Genomic DNA, 24,582 nt, shown 5'->3' with positions numbered 1-24,582 from the left:
TTTTTATTGAATCCTAAACTGCGATGTACGATGGTACGATGGTGAAAACGCAATGGCACGATGATGAAATCGCGATGATGCGATGGTACGATGGTGAAATGTCGATGTAATATCGCGTTTTCATCATCGTACCATCGCGCTTTCCCCATCGTATCATCGTACCATCGCGTTTTCACCATCGTACCATCGCGTTTTCATCATCGTACCATCGCATTATCACCATCGTACCATCGCGTTTTCACCATCGTGCCATCGCGTTATCACCATCGTACCATCACGTTTTCACCATCGTACCATCGCGTTATCACCATCGTACCACCGCATTATCACCATCGTACCATCGCCTTCCGGTGGTCATGCGCAGTGGTACAGTATATGTGTCAGTAATAAATCTCATTTTCACATTGCACTATGTACCTTCTACATCCTAACAAGAATAACTATTACATCCAGCTTTTTATTTACTTTCATGCATACATAAATACAAAGGACGTGGCCTTGAAGATTTTACACAGTTTTATTGAGTTGAGCACTGAACATTTTGAAAAACATTTTGCAAAACAGCAGAATCTAAATGGTAAATTTCTTCTCACAAAATACATTGAGATACATTCATCTATTTTTGACAAAAATTCAAGTGCACGGAACTACGCCTTTTTAACTGGAAGACGTTGGTACGATGGTGAAAACGCGATGGCACGATGGTGATAACGCGATGGCACGATGATGAAAACGCGACGGTACGATGGTAATAATGCGATGACACGGTGGTGAAAACGCGATGGTACGATGATGAAAACGCGATGGCACGATGGTGATAACGCGATGGCACGATGGTGAAACGCGATGGTACGATGGTGATAACGCGATGGCACGATGGTGAAAACGCGATGGTACGATGGTAATAATGCGATGGCACGATGGTGAAAACGCGATAGTACGATGATGAAAACGCGATGGCACGATGGTGATAACGCGATGGCACGATGGTGAAACGCGATGGTACGATGGTGATAACGCGATGGCACGATGGTGAAAACGCGACGGTACAATGGTGATAACGCAATGGCACGATGGTGAAAATGCGATGGTACGATGGTGATAACGCGATGGCACGATGGTGAAAATACTATGGTACGATGATGAAAAGGCGATGGTACGATGATGAAAACGCGATGGCACGATGGTGCGATGGTGAAAACGCGATGGTACGATGATGAAAACGCGATATTACATCGACATTTCACTATCGTACCATCGCGATTTCATCATCATGCCGTTGCGTTTTAACCATCGTACCATCGTTGTTTCATCGTCGTGCCATCGCGCCATCGCGTTTTCGTCATCGTACCATCTTGCATCGCGGTTTAGTTTTAAATAAAAAGTCATTATTGTCCAAACGGAACACTTTATTACACACATCGCTTCTTTTTAATACAAGAATATTGTAGACTCTATGAATATTGACATTTACCTTTCTGTACTGTTGGTCTTCATCATGCATTCCTGTTGAATAGCCTAATATGAACTGTGCGAGCCGAACACAGGTTCCACGACAGTTTACAAATTAGTTCTACAATATTTCCATGGTGCAGGTATTCATCTGAAACAAACACAAGACGTCATAGCTAACCGTACAATTCAGGCTCACGTCCAATCCACAGGTGGCATTAACGTACCTAGGATACAGTATTGGTCCATGAGCCATATGCACTTAAACTTATTATTAAAATGGCTTTTTGTCATTATTTCCCCAAAAAAAAACAACATTATAATTGTAATAAATTTAAGTGCATATGGCTCATGGACCCATACTGTATCCTAGGTACGTTACTGCCACCTGTGGTCCAATCATACATGTATTAATTTATGCAAAGGGTTTCTGGCTATCTTCTTTCTAAGTTTCAAATTATGTCAATTTGAATGCAACAAGTGCATAAACGTTTTATTTGCTATGACAATGACTCATTCTGATCGATTTGCTATCTATGAGTATAAAAAATGGGTCAGTGCGTTAATTCTGCATCTGATGATTTATCTTCAGAAACTCTGGTGACAGTAGGCTGCATGCATATATCTATATACCATGTTCTCCACCCGTTTAAATGACTGGGCAAATCGTTTCCTGGGCTTGAAATACAGACGACTGATTATCAATCTTGTTTTGCACTCGTTGCAAAATAATTAATTTATAAATTTACCTAATCGTCGTTCCTGCAAGAGCAAGTCGACCTGTCAAATGTAAACACATGGGAGGCCTTTTGACAGCACAGTCATGTAAACATCCGAAGGAAATAGTCCAAATTTATTCCAGTTACTTCCATATGCGATACTATCGTGAATTATATGCATATGCATAATGTATGGCTATGTACATTTAAGCATATATTGAATGTTTGTGAATCCTGTCCTTAAACTGTTTTTACGTTAAGCGCCGGAAATTATGTAATCCATAAGGCCATGTGCTCAGCCTGATCACATTTCTACGCACAAACACATTTTTATGTGAAAAAATATGCTGAAATTTACATTTAATTCTGTCAATTACTTTGTGACCGCAACCGTTTCTAAAAATAAAATTGACACATCTGACTTTTATGTGTATTGGCCTTGTAATGATATTAAGGATTTTTATCATAAATACGCGTGTTTATTTCAAATCAATAGTGAAATGATGATGTTTGTATGAAAAAAAGAGAAAATAAAAATTATCCGAAATGATCGACTCTAACAGGCCTTTTCATCAAATTTATTTAAAAAATGATTGCCCGCAGGAAGTAGATCTTTCATCTAGGTAGGTTTTGGTCACAATTTTAAACAGAATACTGCTTGCGTGTAGTAGCTGTCGATTTTGAAAAAAACATGGCCTAAAATATTTTTTCTGTCTTCTGTCCGGATTTTCAGGTGAAAGTCGGCATTTATTTTTCAAGATATATACTTCAAAAGAGAGCTTAATCAATTTCAATAGGGTTTCATTCATCAAATTTTGGAATTTTTCAGTAAAATCTCGCAAAATGGTAGTAAAGAAAAGCACTAAAATGTCGATATTTTGGCTATAGAATGTACCTTAAGAGCATCCACACTAGGTGTTATTAAACTGGTTGTATGTAATCTACTAGATCTATAATTATTATATGTGGAAACAGATAAATAAGATAAACAAGTGACTGTCAATCAGAAAGATCGAGAATCTACAATATTTTATTTCAAAAGTGCAGATCTACTTACTTTCGATTTCGCAAGCTCCGCCATCTTGTCTCTTCAGGCGGCGAATGATGAAATTAAAACCTGCGAATCACACTTTTCTGCAAAGGTGTAATTACACCGATAACAGATATTTGCCCATGGGTATGTCAAGCAAGTTATTAGAGTCTTAAATTAACAAGAAGTTTTACTGAAGAATAGTAGGACAGTTTTGAAATAACCAACTCATTATTTGCACATCGCGACCATGTTTTTCGTAGATTTTTAGACAAAAAGGTCATTTTCAGAGCGTGTAAATCTTATTATTTTGAGTAGCTATTCACAATCAACAGTCCCAGGCACAACATTTAACACCTCTAGCAAGTTTTAAGACAATCTGATTCGTGGAAAAGATAAGTTACTGTGTTCTGTAAGTTTTTTTTAGAAGCACCATAAAAGCCGGTAAAATACGTCAAATCGGGCATATTCAACTCAATATATTTGAATTTCAGGGGAAAAAATCAAAATCAAATTATGTAAGTTACAAAAGCTATCTTTGAGAATTTAATATGCAAAATTTTGCAAATATTGGACAAAGAATAAGCATGTGGGCAGGTTTTGAAAAACATATATAAACCGTGGACCTGGTCACGACCGTGTGATAATCACGCTACACCGGTAGATCTTACAATATCCCTTCTTCTCATGCACCACTTGCAGGATTTTCATTACACTTATTCTAGCGTAATTGTAAAGTAATCTCTTAAATTTGTTAAACTGACCAAGGGCAGCTGGCCCTTTTAGGGACCACTAGATCTAAACATAGGGACTTCTTGTAAACTGCTTACATTTGTCTGAATTATCTCAAATTGTTCAAATGGGAGTACTTGACCTTTACTTTTACTTTTTACTAAACTCAGTTGTTACCTTTTATGATTCCGCGTGCTTTACATATACTAACTGTTAAATAGTCAAGGCCAGGTCTTCAGAGTAGGGCCACTATGGCCTTCCTGTTTGTTAACATGCGCGACACGTTTTACAAACGACTGTACCTAAAATATTGACTTTAATATCCATATCATAGAACGTGTAACAGTAGTGGGATATGAAAGCACTGATCAGTAACATAATGTTTTACATGATTTTTCTTTCAACACATCTGAATTTATTCAGACCTTACTTGATCATATGTTTCGCATTTTTGTCTCTGTTGATGTTATTACATAGGCTAGACAGACTAGACGGACTGAGTGGGACAAAGTATCCGGAACAGAGAAACAAATTTTTTACCATATACAGACCAGTCCGGCTAACACAGCCTAGCTCTTTGTGAATTGCCGGTTTCTTTACGTGCCCGGTGTTGAGCACCGATGCACACAGATCCCTCTTTCCTGGAAAGAACCAATGCCGGGCTTATTTGGGTGGGAGACACTCAAGAGCATCTCAGAAATGTCCAGTGCATATATCGGGATTCCAACTATAGACTTCTTGAGTGGCCGTCAAGGCATCCATGCCAACCACATACACATTTTTGCGTTTTGGGCATGAAAATGGGTATACTAATTTGCGCGATTTTAATTTCTGCGGATTTCTGTAGTGAGGTTAATCTAACTTCTGCGATTATCCATGGAGAGTTGCTTTAATGTTTGGGACGTGGCTCTGTATAGTGAGGTACAAGTTACAAGGTTTAAAATTTATTTCATGCATGAAATACAGTTAAAACACACATGTTAAAAATTGATTAAGGAATTTAACACACTGGCCATAGCTTTATCAGATCAAGTGGTTCCAACGTTGTTTGAGCGGTGAATTTTACGCCGATCAGATGGAGAAATATGGCCGATACTACAAATTTCCGGTATTGTAAGTATGATTTAAAGGAATTTCTACCCGTTAAATAACGAATCAAATGAAAACGATGGGTGCACCTGGAGTGCAAATGTGTCTATGTTTTAGCACATATGTCCGTTTAGCTGAGATTTGTGCCGTTTATTCAAACACTTCTGTACAGTCCGGCGGGGGAAGGAGATTTTTGACAGTTTTTGACAATGTCGCATCAAATACAGTGTTAATCAGGAACAAGTAACTGTTAAAACACTTATATGTAAAGGGCTACTTCTTAAAACAAAGTGTGTGTATTTTCACAGAATTATTCAGGGTTATTTGTGAAAAATCGGCCGAAAACCTAATGCAACGCCGTTTCGAGTGGGTCGCTATGCAACGCAATCAAGTGGATACCGTTCTGTGTCTTACTTGCGAAGTCTTATCCGTCCTAAAAGCAGTCATTAAAGCTTAACAATGAATACATTTAGAGAGTTTTATATCATTATAATGATCCCGCCATTTCTAATATATGTACTTTTACATTTTTATGCTCACTTAACATTTAACATATTTTTGTGGACATTGTCAAAAAACATCAACACAAAAACATAAAGCAAGGATGAACATCGAACAATATCATTAAGTAAATAATAGTGATAGTTCGTAAATCAAGAACCAGTTCACGGATATTTATCTCCTCCACGAATGTTACTGAACAGCATACCAAAATCGGGTTGTCTCTTTAAATCAGTACAGTTACAGTTGGTTACCTTTTAGTCCCTTAAAACCAATACATTGCGATTTCATTACTGATTTGTTGTGCATTCGACCTGTTCATAAAAAATGAATAAAATTCGGTCCATGATAAAAGTATTGATCAGTTGTTTGTACATATTTTCATTCATATTCCTGTGGTAGCGTTCATTTATTTTCAGAGAGATAAATCACAGAGAACGTTAAAATTGGCCAGGGAAAAGACAATATTTTATTTGTCCTCTATAAAACAGAGACGACGTAATAAACCTCTGTGGTCACCGTTCAAAAATGAAAATAGAAATGAAATACAAACACCAATAAAAGAAAATAAACGGACCAGCAATACTAATAGAGATGTGCCGCAGTTTTACTATTTAACTGATTCTAAGCAAAGAAGATAGGCGATGTTTGCCAAAGGGTACTTTAATATTCGATTTGATAAGAGTTAAAATATTGTAAAATACTGTATCTTTTGCTTCAGAAAGTTGTCTCAGGATAGCCTTGTCGCTTGCAATGTCTAAATATCTGTCTCTTCCTCTGTTAATTCTTCACACATTTCATCACATAAAACTCTCTCTTTTAATACCTTATTGTAAACAGGTTTTTTTTTCTTGATATTTTGGTGCTTGAAGTTTGAGTTAGCAGTCTTTTCCGTTTTTTGTGGGTGGGGGGTAGGAGAGGGGTGTATTCACTTTGAGGACATGGGGAAAACGCTCTTAATCGTTTGTTTGATGACACGTCTCTATTAGTATTGCTGGTCCGTTTTTTTTTCTTTCATTGGTGTCTGTATTTCATTTCTATTTTCATTTTTGAACGGCGACCATAGAGGTTTATTACGTCGTTTCTGTTTTATGGAGGACAAATAAAATATTGTCTTTTCCCTGGCCAATTTTAACGTTCTCTGTGATTTATCTCTCTGAAAATAAATGAACGCTACACCAGCAATATGAATGAAAAATTATACAAACAACTGATCAATACTTTTATCATGGACCAAATTTTATTTATTTTGTATGAACAGCTTAAATGCACAACAAATCAGTAATGAAATCGCAATGTATTGGTTTTAAGGGACTAAAAGGTAACCAACTGTAACTATACTGATTTAAAGAGTCAACCCGATTTCGGTATGCTGTTCAGTACCATTCGTGGGGGAGAAAAAAATCCGTGAACTGGTTCTTGTTTTTACGAACTATTACTATTATTTACTTAATGATATTGTTCGATGTTCATCCTTGCTTTATGTTTTTGTGTTGATGTTCTTTGACAATGTCCACAAAATTATGTTAAATGTTAAGCTAACATAAAATGTAAAAGTACCATTTATTAGAAATGGCGGGATCATTATAATGATATAAAACTCTCTAAATTTATTCATTGTTAGGCTTTAATGACTGTTTTTAGGACGGATAAGACTTCGCAAGTAAGACACAGAACGGTATCCACTTAATTGCGTTGCATAGCGACCCACTCGAAACGGCGTTGCATTAGGTTTTCGGCCGATTTTTCAGAAACAACGCTGAATAATTCTATGAAAATACACTCTCTTTGTTTTAAGAGGTAGCCCTTTACATAAAAAGTGTTTGAACGGTTACTTGTTCCCGATTAACACTATATTTGAGGCGATATTGTCAAAAACTGTCAAAAATCTCCTTCCCCCGCCGGCCTGTACAGAAGTGTTTGAATAAACGGCACAAATCTCAGCTAAATGGACATATGTGCTAAATTATAGACACATTTGTGCTCCAGGTGCACTCATCGTTTTCATTTGATTCGTTATTTAACGGATAGAAATTCCTTTAAATCATACTTACAATACCGGAAATTTGTAGTATCGGCCATATTTCTCCATTTGATCGGCGTAAAATTCACCGCTCAAACAACGTTGGAACCACTTGACCTGATAAAGCTATGGCCAGTGTGTTTAAAGTACACAGGTAAAAGGAGTCGACAAACGGGGCGATCCGATATACGAAACTACGGAATATTTGCGAATTTAATTTTTGCGGCTGGAAGAGACCCGCAAAATATCGCAGAAATTACCTACCCGCAGAAATAACCAGTTATACGGTATAGATATGTAGACATATTGACCTGAACATCTTCCGATTGTTGTAGCTGCGTTAACATGTAGTTTGGCACCAAATCACGAAATTGTGAAAAGTAGAATAACTTTATAGTCGATGGATGTTACTATACACTTACTGCATCAATAGTCAAAAGGTTTTGTCCGAAGTCCGAATGAGTTATTACATGAAATCAGACAAACATTTTCGTAAGCTTGTTCTTCAAGTTTTGACCTGACTTAACCAGCAAATTTTTTATACGAAGTCATGTAATAATAGGTTTTATTACATGACTCCTTATAAAATGTAAAGGTAAAGGTCTTGTTTATTATAGTGTGACCCCCATTGAAAGGGCCAGCCAATTTGGCTTATGAGACACCTTTATTGTGCGTACCAATTACCTCCCAACTCCTACCACTATGCCAGGCGCCAGGCGGATAGAAGTCGGTAACTAATCATTTAACTATTTCGCGGCTCACGAACCGGCCTTTTCGGAACGAGTCCCATGACATACATCCCCCGGACAAACGCTCCCCATGGGGCTCGAACCTTCGACCTCACAATTCCGAGGCGAACGCCTTAAACACTGGGCCACGTTGACCTTATATATATCCAGTTTGCGATGTAAGACCAGTCTGTATTCCATACATGTATACTGGGCTATAAGGACAAACATTTGAATGAAGCTGTGAAAATCAATGTCTTATGTCGGATCTTATGCAATATTTTTTTACAACTTTCAACTAATGTATAATACCAAAGTCCATCTTAAGGTCATTTATTTCTTGAATGGATATCAATTTTTTCACGTGCGTATTTACCGAATGTTACTCGGTAAGAAAACGATATATCATCACGAGATAGGTAAGACTTCCTAACAGTTGTTTCTTATAATTTCAGAGAAAACTTGCCGTTGAACAAGGGTACAGTCAGAGCGCTCGTACTTGAATTAGGCAAGGCATGGGCGAAATATGATAAAAACTCTGTGGATGAAGAAGTGAAGATGATCATTGAAAAAATTTTTGATTGTAACGGACCGAAAACAGAAAAGAAGGTATCATTTTTGCGATATTGATAATCCTTTATTAAATACATATTTTGGAGCCTTCTAATGGTCTTGCTGCCACTCTGGACTAATCTCCGAAAGGAAAGCTTTTTTGTAAAAACTAGTTAGCGACACGTTTGTCATGTTTTTGTTCATTACAGAGACTGAAAAACCTGTGGCAACAAGTTTGAAAGTATCAGCATTCACTTCAAAGACAAGGAAAATGGTATATACTATAGTCTACAGTACATTAAGTCATGGAACACCCATTTATAACAGGGATCTTGGTGCCTTGAATGATGTTTCTCTTGATACTTCATTTTCTGTAAAGGCATGTATTTATGGTTCTTTAGGCATTTTTATTTGGCCGTTTTGAAAACAACAAACGTGATATAATATGGCTCGTGCAAGCGTACATCCGTCTGTCTGACCGTCCGTTCATCTGTTTGTCATATTTTGTGTCCGGAGCATAACTCAGCAACCATTCAAGGTATTTACTTTAACTTTGCATAGTGGTAGAGAACGATGGGGAAAAAGCGCAGAGCACATAAATCAGGTCAGTAGCTCAACGGACAAGGTCACACATGGAGCTCAAGGGTTAAACTTGACCCTCACAGTTCGTGTCTGGAGCATAACTTTATCCCTTCAAGGTATTAACTTTAAACTTGGCATATAAAGCGATGTGCAGATTGCATAAACTAGGTATGTAGGTCAGAGGTCAAGGTCACAACAATATCATATTTTGTGTCTAGAGCATAACTTGATAACCATTTTAGGTATCGACTTAAAACTTGGCATATAGGTAGAAGCACGATCAGACAATGTGCATAGCGCATGAACTGTGTCTGTTGTATTACATCAAGGGTAACAATCGCCTGTTACTTAAAATACTTAAGGCAACATTAAAACAAACCAGAAACTATAAACAATAATAAATTTATTTAGAAAAGGAACAATTTAGATACCTTGAATATATTAACTCGTCCAGTTCTAATATGCAAGAATAGTCCAAATCCTGTTCTGGTCAAATTGAAATCTGATACGTATTAATTCCAAGTATTTCACAACAGTCCAAACGGAATTTAATATATCCAAATAATAAAAATCCTCTCTTCAAAAAATAGACTTTTAAAGTGCACAATATTAATGTATATCCATCAAATGTTAAATGTCCAAACTGGTAATAGTTTGCTATTAAGAAATATAGGAACGTTTTTCAATAAGATCTTACTTTAGATTCTCCATTTTCAAAGCATAATAGAAGGTTCCAGAACATTCATGTATCATTAGAATCAAAAGGAAGATTCTAGAAAAAAAAACAGTATAATCAGGACTTTAAAATAATGGTAACATCCTGTTTATATAACATTCTGGAAGGGCCTCTGGGCCAAGTGGTTAAGGTCGCTGACTTAAAATCGCTTGCCTCTCACCGATGTGTGCCCGAGTCTTACTCAGGGCGTTGAATTCTTCATGTGAGGAAGCTATCCAGCTGGCTTTATGGAAGGTCGGTGGTAGTACCTGGTTGCCCGCCCGTGATTAAATAATAGACAGAGGGTGACCTGTGGTCTTCATCCACTATTAAAGCTGGAAAGTCACAAAACTACTTACAATTGTGTCGGTGCGGCTTTAAACCAAACCAAAAAGAACATTCTGAAACGCCATAGATTAAAAATAACTTATTGACATACATGATGTCTCAAAACTAGGTCAGGCTTTACAGTAAACAATGGGTCATCAATACAAAATAACAACAAAATAAAGCCTGAAGGGGAATGACATGCACATAACATTAAGTCAAATGTTAAGGTTTCAAATTAAGTTCAAATCTGTCCTTTGTATTTTGTTTCAGAGCACAACTTATTATAAACTTAGACTACAGGTGGATGTCGATGAGATGATTGGAGGAGTGCAGCAATCCACATTACTCCCCTTTCCTTATCCCCTGACCCCACTCACCCCCTCCACCCCCTCCAAAAAAAGGCATGTTTATATTTTTGTGCCGTAGGCTTCGAGCGCATGAATTAGGTTGAAGGGTCAAATCGGTTGATCATATTTTGTGTCCAGAGCATAATTTGATAACCATTCAAGGTATTGACTTTGAACTTGGCATGTAGGCAGGCGACAATGACACGCTGTGCAGAGCACCTGACCTTGGTCGGTCGGTAGGTCAAGGTAAAAATCGAGGTCAAAGCTCTCCTTTGTATTTTGTATCTGGAGCACATTTTCAAAACTGTTCACGGTATTGACTTAAAACTTGGAATAAAGTTGGTTGGTGATGATGAGATTTGATTAGTACAGCAATCCACATTTCTCACCTCCAACCCCATCCCCACGCATATTAACTCCTTAACCCTACCCCGTCATTCACTTTCTTGGACCTTAGTATTCCAACACCACTGCAGCATAAACCCCCTACAACCACACCATCCATGGTCACATTACATCTTCCTTCCTACACACACATACAAGAAAAAATATTTAAATTGTACTTCCTCTACCTTTGATCTTGAGCTACGGGTGTTTACTGTCCTGCTTTGGGGAGCTTTGTTTTTATATATAATTCTACAAGAACACTTCAGTGTTTCACAAGCCATTCCTTCTTTTACCATTACATATGTAAGGGATTCACGTGGTAGGGATGACTCTAAGGATTCTAAGTCCTTAGCAACTTGGAACACGGTGGGTACTAAATGTAAGGTTTGGTGCACTCACCAGCAGTGCTTTTGCCACTGACCGTTCCAAGGCTGTGCCCCTCAGTGTTACATTATTTGTACGTTTTATCATCGCTGTGTATATGATTTACTTTTTCTGTGTACATTTGTGTATATGCTAATCATGTATATATCTGTACGCATACTGTGGCGGGGATTCGGTTATTTGGGGCTGCGTTCTTGTAATGGCTAGTAACAGTCGAAACATATATGATACATAGAACTTATCCAAGTGCACAATTGACCTATTCCTAAAATGTAAACAATTCATTTAGAAAGAGTCTTTTTGGGTCAAATGCGATAGGTGAGCTTTCATGTTTACCGATGACACAAAAAGCAAGGTAAACAAAAACTCAACTTAATTTTAAAGCTGCGGTGTTTCCTGCTCCTTTCAGAACTCATGTGTTAATACTAATCAGTCGAGCTTGCTTTGACGCGGACTATTGACACCTTATTACGATCAGGTTTCAGACAATTTTCTTAAAATATTCGCGTCAAAATTTAGAACATTGGAATAGGGCAGTTGTACAGGGATTTAAAATTTTCCCTTTACCCATGTTTCTTATGTTTAACTGGTGATTGTTCAGTTTGTCATATCAAAAGTCTCACACGTGGCGGAACAGTCAATTAATTATTTTATTAACCAAGGTGAACCAGAATTATGACACGAGTTTAAAAAATCATATTCCATGAGTACAAAACTATGCATGATATTTTAATACTTTCGAGTTATAACCTTGTGGCAAATGAACATAAATTGGTGTATCAATGCCTAAGTGATTAAAATATACAAGTACCTGACAATGATTTGCATGACGATTTCATAGATGACAATAGATTTAAAGGCAATAATCTCCGTTTTCATTAATCTACGAAAGCTGTCAGACTACTTTGATTCTGGTAGCTGACCCTTTAATAATTTAGAAAGAGGCATTAAATTGAATTAAAGCAGTGAGATAACTTACTAAGTAGTTTTTGCCTTTGTGTTGTACCTCCTTTTTTAGTACGAACAATACAAAAGGCTCGAAAGGTAGTACTTGTGTACCTGTAAATTTATCACATGCAAAATGCAATTTGTAAATGATTTCAGATCTGAAACGCATGCATTTCTTGATCCTCAAAAATAGCGTAAGGTGTAGATGGCAAATTTGCATCAAATGCAACAAATTGATGTGGAAAAACTAATGGCAAAGAATTTTATATTTTATTATTGTTATCAAACTGCAGTTGTATCTATATTTAAAACAGTTGTTAATCCTATTTCTTATGTTTGAAACAGTTCATACCATTTGAAAGCTGTCCGAGTTTCAAATACTATTGCCTTTCGTAATCTTTTTAATACAACTTTCTTTAACAGGTCTTGCGAGTTTTGTCATACTTTTTGTAAACTATACATGTTTTTGGACAACCTTACAAAAACTAACACCGTTCTGTTGTAATTACCAGTCTGTATCCAAGGCTATTCAAGTTTGAGATGAATATGAAAATAAAAATAAAATCGGTTGTCTTACAAAGGATTTAAACAAGTATATTAGAAGTATGCGCAAAACATTGTATATAAATACATAAAAATATCTTCGTTGCAGTGGGTAAATGCGATTATTGAAATTTATCTCGCCTTCTTCAAATTTCTTGCATTTCTCCATATCTTTATAATAAAAGACTAAACACCAATTCATAACCTGTGTAAATGAGCTTTTGTGTTTTGTGATTCAGTGAAAATACAGTTCATTGTGCAATTTATGGCTGGTGTTAATCAACTATAAACAAAACATGATGACCTAACAAATGATAAGCTGATGATTGCTTGATTCCAGTCTGCACTGTAAGAAGCTTTGTTAATATACTTCGCTCTCGCCTGATATGGATTTCCTCGACATCGTATATCCCGTGAGCAGTGTAACAAATAATCTAACAACCCATAAATTAACGCGCCATAATTTCATATATAATTTTGTACTTAATTTTGTGCATGCGAATGCACGCACGAAAAACACTCAGAGACTTGGAGGAGGCACTAAAAGGCTTGGAGGAGGTCCTCAGAGACTCAGAGGAGGTTCTAAGAGGTCTGGAGGAGGCATTCAGAGGCTGGGAGGGTGCACTCATAGGCTAAAAGAAGACCCTCGGAAGCTTGCAGGGAAAAAAGGGTTTAAATTGGTACTATATCCATACAGTTTTCATTTCCGTATTTTCGCATTCTGTTTATAACAAAAGACTACTTCTATCACCAGCGCACTGATAGGTAAAACCTGCATAAATGGAAAAGATGACTGGGAGAGAAAAGTCACATATATACCAAAAACTTTATGTACTTTTATTTTGTCTCTAAAATTCATTCACAAACAGTTTTATTTTTTAAGTTTACATAAAACTGCAGACGACTGATGTCAAATAAGTTGTGGCAAATAAATACGATCTGTCAATGCGAGTTTAGAAGTGTAACAGATCATAGAACATAAAAAAACATAATAGGTATCACCCTCATTACATTAAACGACCATGAATTTACAAGTCTTCCCCAGTTACTGCCATGTCCGTTATCTCCGCCATCTAGTTTGATACGTGCATGACCCCTTGGCACACTTGGTAATAGTGAATGATATCGAATTACGAAATTCCGTTTTAGCTCGACTTTTCAAAGAATATGTAGAGCTACTGGACTCATCCGTGCTTCGGCGTCATGATTTTGTTAAGTTTTTGTATGTAAGCTGGTATCTCATTAACTACTTATGCGAATGGATTGAAACTTCACAAACGTATTCACTGTGATAAACTAATTTACACTGGACAGGTCTCATAACTCAATTTAACCTTTTTACAAAATTATACCCCTTTATCGACTTTTATATTCATTCAGTTGACAAGGCTGTCGAATAGTCGAGCGTTGCTGTCCTACGACAGCTCTTGTTTCTCCGCCGTTGATTCAACATGAAGCTAGCATTCTGATGTGCTGCCTTTTGTTTTCAAATGCAGAGTCATCTCGACCTAATAAAGCGATAGATGGCCATGAATTCGTAGTTTTGTCTTCAACTTATTGTTTGAACTAAGTGGCTTCTAGCCCGTGGTCCCACATTTATTAATGCTATCAAATAGTTTGAGTCTCGAAACACTCGCGTTCCGTATCAACTCTGAATATATCTGTTTAGTGTCGTAACACTCTCACATAGAATATTCCTTTATTCAAGGTCATGGTCTTTTTTTCAATTTTTCAACTGATGAATGTCGTTATTGTCCAACAGAAATATCCGCTCACGGATGGCGTACTTTAAAGCTTAATCTGTTTGATAGCTTTCCGTTTGCAATGAGTTGATGTATTGTGTTTCTTAAAGCTTTAAATATAGGATTTTTTCATGGCATCGAACCAGGTCATTTCCTTTTTTGAAAGCATTTTTCATAACCTTAAAAGCATCTACTCTAGCGCCACTTTGACTGAGCTCAGTATTTTCCTCCATAAGCTTAATCACTCGTCTTCAGACTGCAGCTGACTCTTTATAAACGCTTCGTCTAAAACGTCCAGCCAAGGATCGTTATCCAGAGTGTACGTAGAGGTTATAGACATCATCGTCTTTATCGGATTCGATTTCAGAAGATCTGAAAATGTCCTTTTGTACAGACATGTCTGATATAGCGTCTTCTCTTGAGTCTTTGTCTGAATGTGCAGACTTTTTATGTCTTTGGTTATAATATGACGTTCTAACATACATTCTAACATTTCGAGAAATATTGAATTACAAATGTAATTTTAGCACTTGAAAATTACTTAAATAGTGGATGTGCCAAACTATCGATCAGCATTATATGATATGAATTCAAGTCTTGCCGGTATATCTATCTAGATAATGGTATGTTAATAACCCGTTTATCTAAATAAATATTTACGATAATTCATCGTACAGGATTTCAAACATCAGAAAAAAGATTAGCATCAAATAACATCTGTTTACGGAGCATTTATTTGTTCTGAATTTTGATACCATAGACAGCTTTAAATTGTTTAGAAACTCTCCGATAGTTGTTCGAAAGTCCGTGCCATGGTAACTAAATCTCAGTTATGAACTCCTTAGGGGACTCATACTTATAATAAATGTTATGATCGGTTGTTAATTGATGAAAAGATAACGACTCTTTTTCAACGCTCCAATAAACCCACCCATGCTGCTTACCACAGCAAGTTTTTTACGATAGAGCCAAAGAAATCATTATAGATCAGATATTTCCGTATTTTGTATACTTCATAAAATGGGTACTTTGATTTTTGTTTTTCCATATTTTTATAAAAATAGTCATAATTTTTGCGTGGAAGATTTCGTGTAGTTTCATATGCGATGATTATTGAGTCATTTTTAAATTCGTTATCAGAATCGTTGATTGCTTTGTTTATGTAAAGTCAATTTTTGACTAAACTACTTTACCATTATTTGCAGGAAACTTCGACGACCGACGGCATGGCTAAAATGAATAACGAGATTGCTGAATGAGGCATTTTTCACTTGTTATCGATATCATTTATTCTTTTTCTTATATTTTATAATGGTCATGTTAGAATTGACTTCTTTGCCAATATTTTCAGAAAAAAATGACGACAGGCACGGGAAACAAAAAGGAAAGTTTTGACGAAGTGGGGAAAGGCAAAGAAGTAAAAGGGCGAAAATACCTTCCTAAAAATAAAGGTTACGCCGGACAATATAAGGACAAAGGCTCTTATTAATAAAACTGTCCGTTATTGTAACTTCTAATGATGTTTTGTTTGACTTCATCTAAAATTCACTTATTGGACGAAAAATGTGTATATAGACATACCACAGCAGGATACCATGTCTGTTTCAGAACATACACTGGTGTTTAAAATTGAAAACAAAACTCTACAAACTTTCTTTTATGCCATTCGAAATGTGTACAACAAAATAGTTCATTATTGATGGACATTATTAAAGGTATTAATTGATTAAATTGATGGAAATTATTGATATTATTTATGGACACTACTGATGCAGGGTGGCCACCGACTCTGGAAAACAGGGAAAACAGGGAAAAAGGCTTAAAAAAATTCCCTCCATGGAAAATTCAGGGAATTTGAAAATTTTGAAAATATCAGGGAATTATCAGGGAATTTTTCAAAAATTGAAATAAAAAATTGTATAATTATGTCATGGCTACTGGTGGTTTCTTTTCATAATAGTTACATTTATTTTATATACCGTAATACAGAATACTATACTTAGCAAATACACTCACTGTTTGATGATTCTAAAACTGTTATTCATCAACTATAAGAGATATGTTTTTGTTTCTAAAATGGAGAGAAGTTAAAATGGAATTGAGCAACCATTGCCCCAGAGCTCAAATACTAATACATTGTACATTGTACTTTGAAAGCAAGCAGAAGTTGTTACACAACTAAAGACTAAAATGAATTGTCAGTACATTACTGACATTAACAAAATGTATACCAACATTTGAATCGTGAATTAGAAGCACCTGTGTATTGATAGAAGTTGCTTGTTAGACTTTTGCTAGTTATTAACAAACATTAGCATTGGTCTTGAATAGCATAGTTATGAAATGTATTTTTAAAAACCGTAAGATTAGCAACTTCATGAACTTCATGAGAAAACTCTTTGGCTTTGAAACCAGTAATGGAATCAAGACTTGCCTGTACATTTTGTGTAGTCTGATCAGGATCCATGTTGTTTGTTTGTGCACATTAACTGTAACAGCCATAGGTCTATAAAATGAAAATGAACAGGATGGTTCCTGATCAGAGTACAGGCTTTTTTAATCCATACTGGCCACAAAGTCATTATGCTGGGGTCCCATGTCATGACTTGAGTTTTAAACTCAGTTTACCAGAAAGATGAATTGTTGTTATGAATGCAAGGAGGTGTTAACAGTTGTATGCTAATTTAGTGACTAATTTATTTTTGAGGAAACTTTAATGTCAATTTTTGAAGACTATTTGTCTAGATTTAATATTTTTCTTTTTAAGTTAAAAGTTAAAACTGCAGGAAAAGTTATTTCCCACTGCCTCATATTAGTAACTAAAGTGCTGGATTGTTTATGTGTATATGTAACATCCTGTTTTGATTTACATAGTTGTACTAACATTAATAGTGTTTTAAATTCAAAGTGAAAATTGCAGTTACTGGTAGTTTTGTGAGTTGGCTTGTTAGAAACCTGAATTGCTAGAATGTTTGTGATGTAGAACATTGATAATGTTTAGAAAGTTCTATATTTGTAATACTTAAAGGCTTATTTGTAACCTTCTGCTTTAATATGCAGTATGATTATGAAGATTATGAAGATTGTAGTGTCTTTGTGGCATTGTAAAGGAGAATGTTAAATATCAGGCTCAGTTCATTTACACTAAAACATGATAACTGATTAAAGCTGTAATCACACTGTTAATTTGAATAATCAATGTTATAGGCAATAAAAGACACTGGAATTAGTATCACAACAAGTTACAAAATAAATAATGGTATGTACATGTATACGAAATGTAAGTCATTGCTGCTGAAGTATTGTAGTTTTCTTTTTTGAGCTGTTTTGAGTTGTTACTTACCATGCTTACTACTCATACTGAAGTTGCTCATTGAGATCTTAAATTACCTATATAATTGATTATTCAAACAGGATTCTGAAAATAAAATAAATAATGAGTACATTTTCAAAATATAATAAATAAATATAATTTCATATGTATATAAAATAGATGTAAAATAAACAAGTTTATTGGTGGAGAAAGTATGGCTAGAAGGGGAGGATGGAGGCCATAATATTACTACATTATTTATATTCACAATTGTTGCTACGCTGAACAAAGTATCAGGGAAACTGACTATCCTGTCAGGGAAAATTCAGGGAATTATCAGGGAAATTTACTTCAGATTTTTGGTGTCCACCCTGTGATGGGCATTATTGATATTTTTAAGGGCATTATTGATATGGTTAATGAACATTACAGTATCATTGAATATTGTTAATGGGCATTATTAATTGGCACTACTAATAATATTGATTGACATTATTGATAGGCATTATTGATATGCTTGATGGGCATTATTGATGGACATTATTGATGGGCATTATTGACGGACATTATTGATAGGCATTATTGATGGGCAATATTGATATTATCGATGGACATTATTGATGGGCATAATTGTTATCTATGATGGACCTTATTGATGGACATTATTGATAGGCATTATTGCTGGAAATTATTGATGGGCATTATTGATGGACATTATTGATGGACATTATTGATGGGCATGATTGATGGACATTAGTGATGGACATTATTGATGGGCATGATTGAAGGGCATGATTGATGGGCATTATTGATGGACATTATTGATGGGCATGATTGATGGGCATGATTGATGGGCATTATTGATGGACATTATTGATGGGTATTATTGATGGGCATTATTGATGGACATTATTGATGGACATTATTGACGGACATTATTAACAGACATTATTGATGGACATTATTGACGGACATTATTGATGGGCATTATTGATGGACATTATTGACGGGCATTATTAATGGACATTATTGATGGGCCTTATTACTGGACATTATTGATGGGCATTATTGATGGACATTATTGATGAGTATTAATGATGGGCATTACTGATGGACATTATTGATGGGCATTATTGATGGGCATTATTAATGAACATTATTGATGGACATTATTGATGTGCATTATAAATGGATATTATGGATTCGCATTATTAATAAGCATTATTAATGGCCATTATTGGTATTATCGCTGGGCATTTAACATTCAAGTTATTATAAATATAAATGAATTTTCTGATTAAACCTTGTATAGTTTTCTTTTTTGTTTTTCATATTTAGGTTGTAGATCGCTATTCAACATTAATTTAAATGTTTTTTTTTTCAAGTAATTTATATGTCATTATACGGTGATGATGATACACGTATATGTATATTGCATGTATTTTACTGATGGTGTTTGTGCTTTACATGTATTGACATTTTTCATTATTCATATACATGTGTATTCTATTAGAGATTTATTTAAAGAACATAACGACCCATTACATAGAGTTCTTTTGAATTAGAAATGTGTATTTCATTCCTTTCTATGAAGTTCTGTAATTACCTCCCTTTAATGTAAAAGTATCTAAAAGTGGACTATTTCTTTTGATTTCAATTTAATTTCTACTTTCACATTTGCATTTGATAAATATTAGGCTATTTCAACAACCTGAAACAGAAGACAAGTTTTAAAACAGCATATAGCTTCTAAATTCACCTGTTTTTAATCTATCGTGTTTGCGCATCCGATATAGACAAAGGGAGGTAATAATAATATAATAAACTTGCATTCCTATTTAATTTTGGCAAAATCTGTAGTGCTTATATTCATATTATTCCTTAAGCAAAATATGTTTATTTAATTTATACTTATGCTAAAATAACGCTATATTTGTTTGGGCGACCAGAATATGTGTCATATAATGTGTTAACTCCGCCTGCTTATCTACCATGTGGTATGTTTTACAGTGTGCTGCTTTGATAATAGTAGTGTAGCTCTTGCTGTAATCTCTATGAGTCTTATATAGTATGATAGCCTGCTTAAAATATTAAACATAAAAACTAGCTGAGTGACTTATTTATTGACTGATTAAACGCCCACTATTATTAGCTCATCTGATTTTTTGAAAAAAAATGATGAGTTATTGTCATCACTTGAGCTGTTGTCGGCGTCGGCGTCTGCGTCGGCGTTGCCTGGTTTAGTTTTATGTTTAGGTCAGCTTTTCTCCTAAACTATCAAAGCTATTGCTTTGAAACTTGGAATACTTGTTCACCATCATAAGCTGACCCTGTATAGCAAGAAACATAACTCCATCTTGCTTTTTGCAAGATTTATGGCCCCTTTTGTACTTAGAAAATATCAGATTTCTTGGTTAAGTTTTATGTTTAGGTCAACTTTTCTCCTAAACTATCAAAGCTTTTGCTTTGAAACTTGGAATACTTGTTCACCATCATAAGCAGACCCTGTACATCAAGAAACATAACTCCATCTTGCTTTTTGCAAGAATTATTGCCCCTTTTGGACTTAGAAAATCAGTTTTCTTGGTTAAGTTTTATGTTTCGGTCAGCTTTTATCCTAAACTATCAAAGTTATTCCTTTAAAACTTGCAACACTTGTTCACCATCATAAGCTGACCCTGTACAGCAAGAAACATAACTCCATCCTGCTTTTTGCAAGATTTATGGCCCCTTTTGGACTTAGAAAATATCAGATTTCTTGGTTAAGTTTTATGTTTAGGTCAACTTTTTCTCTTAAACTATCAAAGCTATTGCTTTAAAACTTGCAACTCTTGTTCACCATCATAAGCTGACCCTGTACAGCAAGCAACATAACTCCATCCTGCTTTTTGCAATAATTATTGCCCCTTTTGGACTTAGAAAAATCATTTTCTTGGTTGAATATTATGTTTAAGTCAACTTTTCTCATAAACTATCAAAGCTATTGCTTTAAAACTTGCAACAGTTTTTCACCATCATAAGTGGACACTGTACATCAAGAAACATAACTCTATCCTGCTTTTTGCAAGAGTGATGGCCCTTTTTAGACTTAGAAAATCATGGGTAGGACAATATTTCTATTATACAAAAAAAATCAGATGAGCGTCAGCACCCGCAAGGCGGTGCTCTTGTTAATATTACGTGTTGTCGCAGGAAAACATATAATTCTTATGGAATATATATAAAAAATTTATTCTTCTGGACTAAAGAACAATGGAATTTAAACCACCAACACCGTTCCAGTTGTCAGGAGGATCGAATTTGGCTGAACACTTTAAACTTTGAGAACAAAGAATTCAAAATTATTTATTATCCACCGGAAAAAAACGAAAAAGGTGAAAAAATCCAAGCCACTGTGTTATTAACCTGTATTGGAGACGAAGGACTGGAGACATTTAATAATTTCACCCATGATAATCCAGATGACAAGGACAAAATCAAAGTTGTGCTAAACAAATTCCGTGACTATTGTAAACCAAGAAAAAATTCTTTATTGAACGTTACAAATTTTGGAATTTATCACAAGGGGACAAATCGATCGATGAATCTCTAAATGAGCTGAGAGCAAAAGCCAAAAACTGTTCGTTTGAAGGGCAAAATGACTTGATGATAAGAGCTCGTTTAATGTTTGGAATTAACGACGGACATTTACGTAAAAAGTTGCTAAGTGAAGAAGAGCCTGACCACAAACGTGTTCTTGAGTTGTGTAGGGCCGCAGAGTGTAGTAAAAACAACTGAGAGAAATAAGCACAGAGGCTTTATTTGACTTGTTGTCAAAACAGAGCTATAATGGAAATGCCGGCATCCGAAGACAAATCTGGAGTTCGGAGATTTCTAGGGATGGCGAATTTTATAGCAACATAATATTCCCAACATGTCAGAGATTACAGCATCGCTAAGGATGCTGTTGTGCAAAAACAGTAAATTCATGTGGGAACATGAACAGAAGCAAGTGCGTGAAACAATAAAAAATATGCTTACGTCAGAACCAGTGCTTAATTTCTACGATGTGAATAAAGATGTGACATTACAAGCAGATTCGTCATAAAATGGGCTAGGTGCGTGCCTTCTTCAAGATGGACATCCTGTAGCCTACGCGTCTAGGTCATTGACCAATGCTGAGAAACGTTATCCCATGATCGAGAAGGAATTATTGGCAGTATAATATGCATGTGCCAAGTTTCATGCTTTTATTTATGGAAAAAGGCTGTACATGCATGTCCAGTCAGACCATAAACCGATGGAGAGTAAAATGCAGAAATCATTGAATAGCTGTCCACCCCGTCTTCAAAGAATGCTACTTCAGTTACAGAAATATGATATTAACTGAAATATGTTCCAAGAAGATATATGTATATATCAGACACTTTGTCACGTGCCTATTTTCCGAAGAAAGATTGCGCATCATCTGAAACTGACGATGAAATGAATTACAACGTGCATGAAGTGATAAAAAAACCCGCCCTTTTGATGATGAACAAATGATGAAAATTCGGGCTGCTACTGAAATGGATGAAAAACTGCAGTTACTTAAGAGAACCATGAACGATGGCTGGCCTCATCACATGAAACATTTACATGAAGCCGTAAAGCCATTCTGGAACCTTAGGACATCAGTTCATGACATAAATGGTATTCTATTCCTAGATGACAGAGTGATCATTCCTTCTTCTATGAAAAACGAAATGTTATCACTCCTGCATGAAAGTCACCTTGGAATATCGAAAACAAAGGCTCGCGCAAAAGAATCAATGAACTGGCCGAAAATGAAATATGAGATTGAAATGGTTTGTTCAAAGTGTGCAGTGTGTAATAGACACAAGATACGAAATCAAAGGGAACCTCTTAAACAATATGACATACCAAACAGGCCATGGCAGAGAGTTGTGGTTGACATTTTCACATACAGAAATGCTGACTATGTGCTATGTGTAGACTACTACAGTAGATTTGTGGAAATTAGAAAGCTGAATGAAAAAATATCAAAGACTGTACAATCACACTTTTTAGCGATATTTGCAGTTCATGGGATACCGAAAGAGATGATTGCTGACAACATGCCGATTAATAGTCGGGAAGTTAGATCGTTTGCAAAAATATACTGTTTCAAAAAAACAAGTCCTACTCATGGTCAAAGTAATGGATTAGCAGAACGCACCGTGCAAATTGTGAAAAGGCTGTTAAAAAAGCTCATGAAAGTGGACTAAATGAGAGCATTGCTTTACTGGAATATAGAAACACTCTAATCTCAGGTTGTGAATATTCTACAGCTCAGTTGTTATTTGATAAGCGCATAAGAGATAAAATTCCCATGAAATCAAGTTTACTTGAACCAAGTGTACCTTAAAAGGTAAAGAGCAATTATTTGCCTGTCAACAACAGCAAAAGTTTTATTATGATAGGAAGGTGAGACCGCTGAAAAAGTTAAATGACAATGACACTGTGCGGTATTGGAAAGGTAAAACATGGGAACCAGCTTTAGTGCAAAACAAGCACTCCGCTCCCAGATCATATGAAATTATCACTTTAGAGGCAAGGAAACTCGAGGGAAATCGTGTACACATGAGAACAACATTAGAACCGCCAATTATCAAATACGACGACATCTATGATGATATCATTCCTTAATCACAACATATACATGATAACAGGCAGATTAATGATCAGCAGAATAATGTTACGTATGTGTATTAATAACTCGGTGAACATAAATAAATGTAAATGATCAGATGGATAAGTTTTGAACAAATGCATTAGTTGACCAAAATCCGATTAACCACCTTTAATCATAATTTACTAAGATTACAAAGTACATACACAAAAATATTTTATTTCATTGTGAAGGAACACTTTGAATTGGTAAGTCACACTTAACTGAGCAACTGACCTAGTAAGCTGTTGTAATTACAAGCTGGCCAATCAAACTCCGTGACCTTAGAAATAACCTCTGACGTTAAAATTATTCTTTCCTAATTGAGGCGACTCTCTGACTGAACGCGCTCCGCGGATTACATATTTAATTTCTAAACCCGAGGATGGAAGAGTGGCTTTTTAAGCATACCAAACATCTTATTTGTCACAAAGGTTAACATACATCGTTACCTTCGAATGCATAGTCAATATTAGCCTGGGAATCCAGTCTGACAATTTCTAACTTTTTTAATACCTGCAAACTGACAGCTTGGGGAAACCTGTTTTCCGACCGCAGCGCCACCTATATTACACCCGAAATATGCGGGTGTTTGATAAAGAACGATAACTTCTGAAAGCAATATACCATGGCTAAAAATAGAAACGGAATTCTCACGGAAAAGACAGATCGAAATCGTGTACTTCCGAAGGTTTCCGAACATTTGCGGGCCTTAGACAAATACCAGTTTGTACCTCCCATAGCTTTTCCAGCAAGTTGTAACAACTTTTAAAATA

The 24,582-nt window shown here is 35.7% G+C and overlaps 2 protein-coding genes across 3 annotated transcripts in view; both read left to right on the top strand.

Annotated features, from left to right (window-relative positions):
- The window catches only part of LOC128553008 (tubulin polymerization-promoting protein family member 2-like), a 39,715-nt gene extending 22,536 nt beyond the window's left edge, over window positions 1–17,179 (top strand). The window contains exons 3-4 of the mRNA XM_053534114.1: window positions 8,730–8,883; window positions 16,156–17,179. Of these exons, the coding sequence (XP_053390089.1) occupies window positions 8,730–8,883; window positions 16,156–16,293 (292 nt within the window). The 3' untranslated portion in view covers window positions 16,294–17,179. The remainder of the gene's footprint in view (window positions 1–8,729; window positions 8,884–16,155) is intronic.
- Window positions 1–24,582, top strand: part of LOC123563638 (tubulin polymerization-promoting protein family member 2-like) — a 132,556-nt gene that overhangs the window by 88,730 nt on the left and 19,244 nt on the right. The window lies entirely within an intron of this gene.

The sequence above is a fragment of the Mercenaria mercenaria genome, chromosome 2, assembly GCF_021730395.1.
Source record: "Mercenaria mercenaria strain notata chromosome 2, MADL_Memer_1, whole genome shotgun sequence".
Taxonomy (NCBI): domain Eukaryota; kingdom Metazoa; phylum Mollusca; class Bivalvia; order Venerida; family Veneridae; genus Mercenaria; species Mercenaria mercenaria.
Note: the sequence above shows the minus strand (reverse complement) of the source record. Positions and strands in the feature narration are given on the sequence as shown.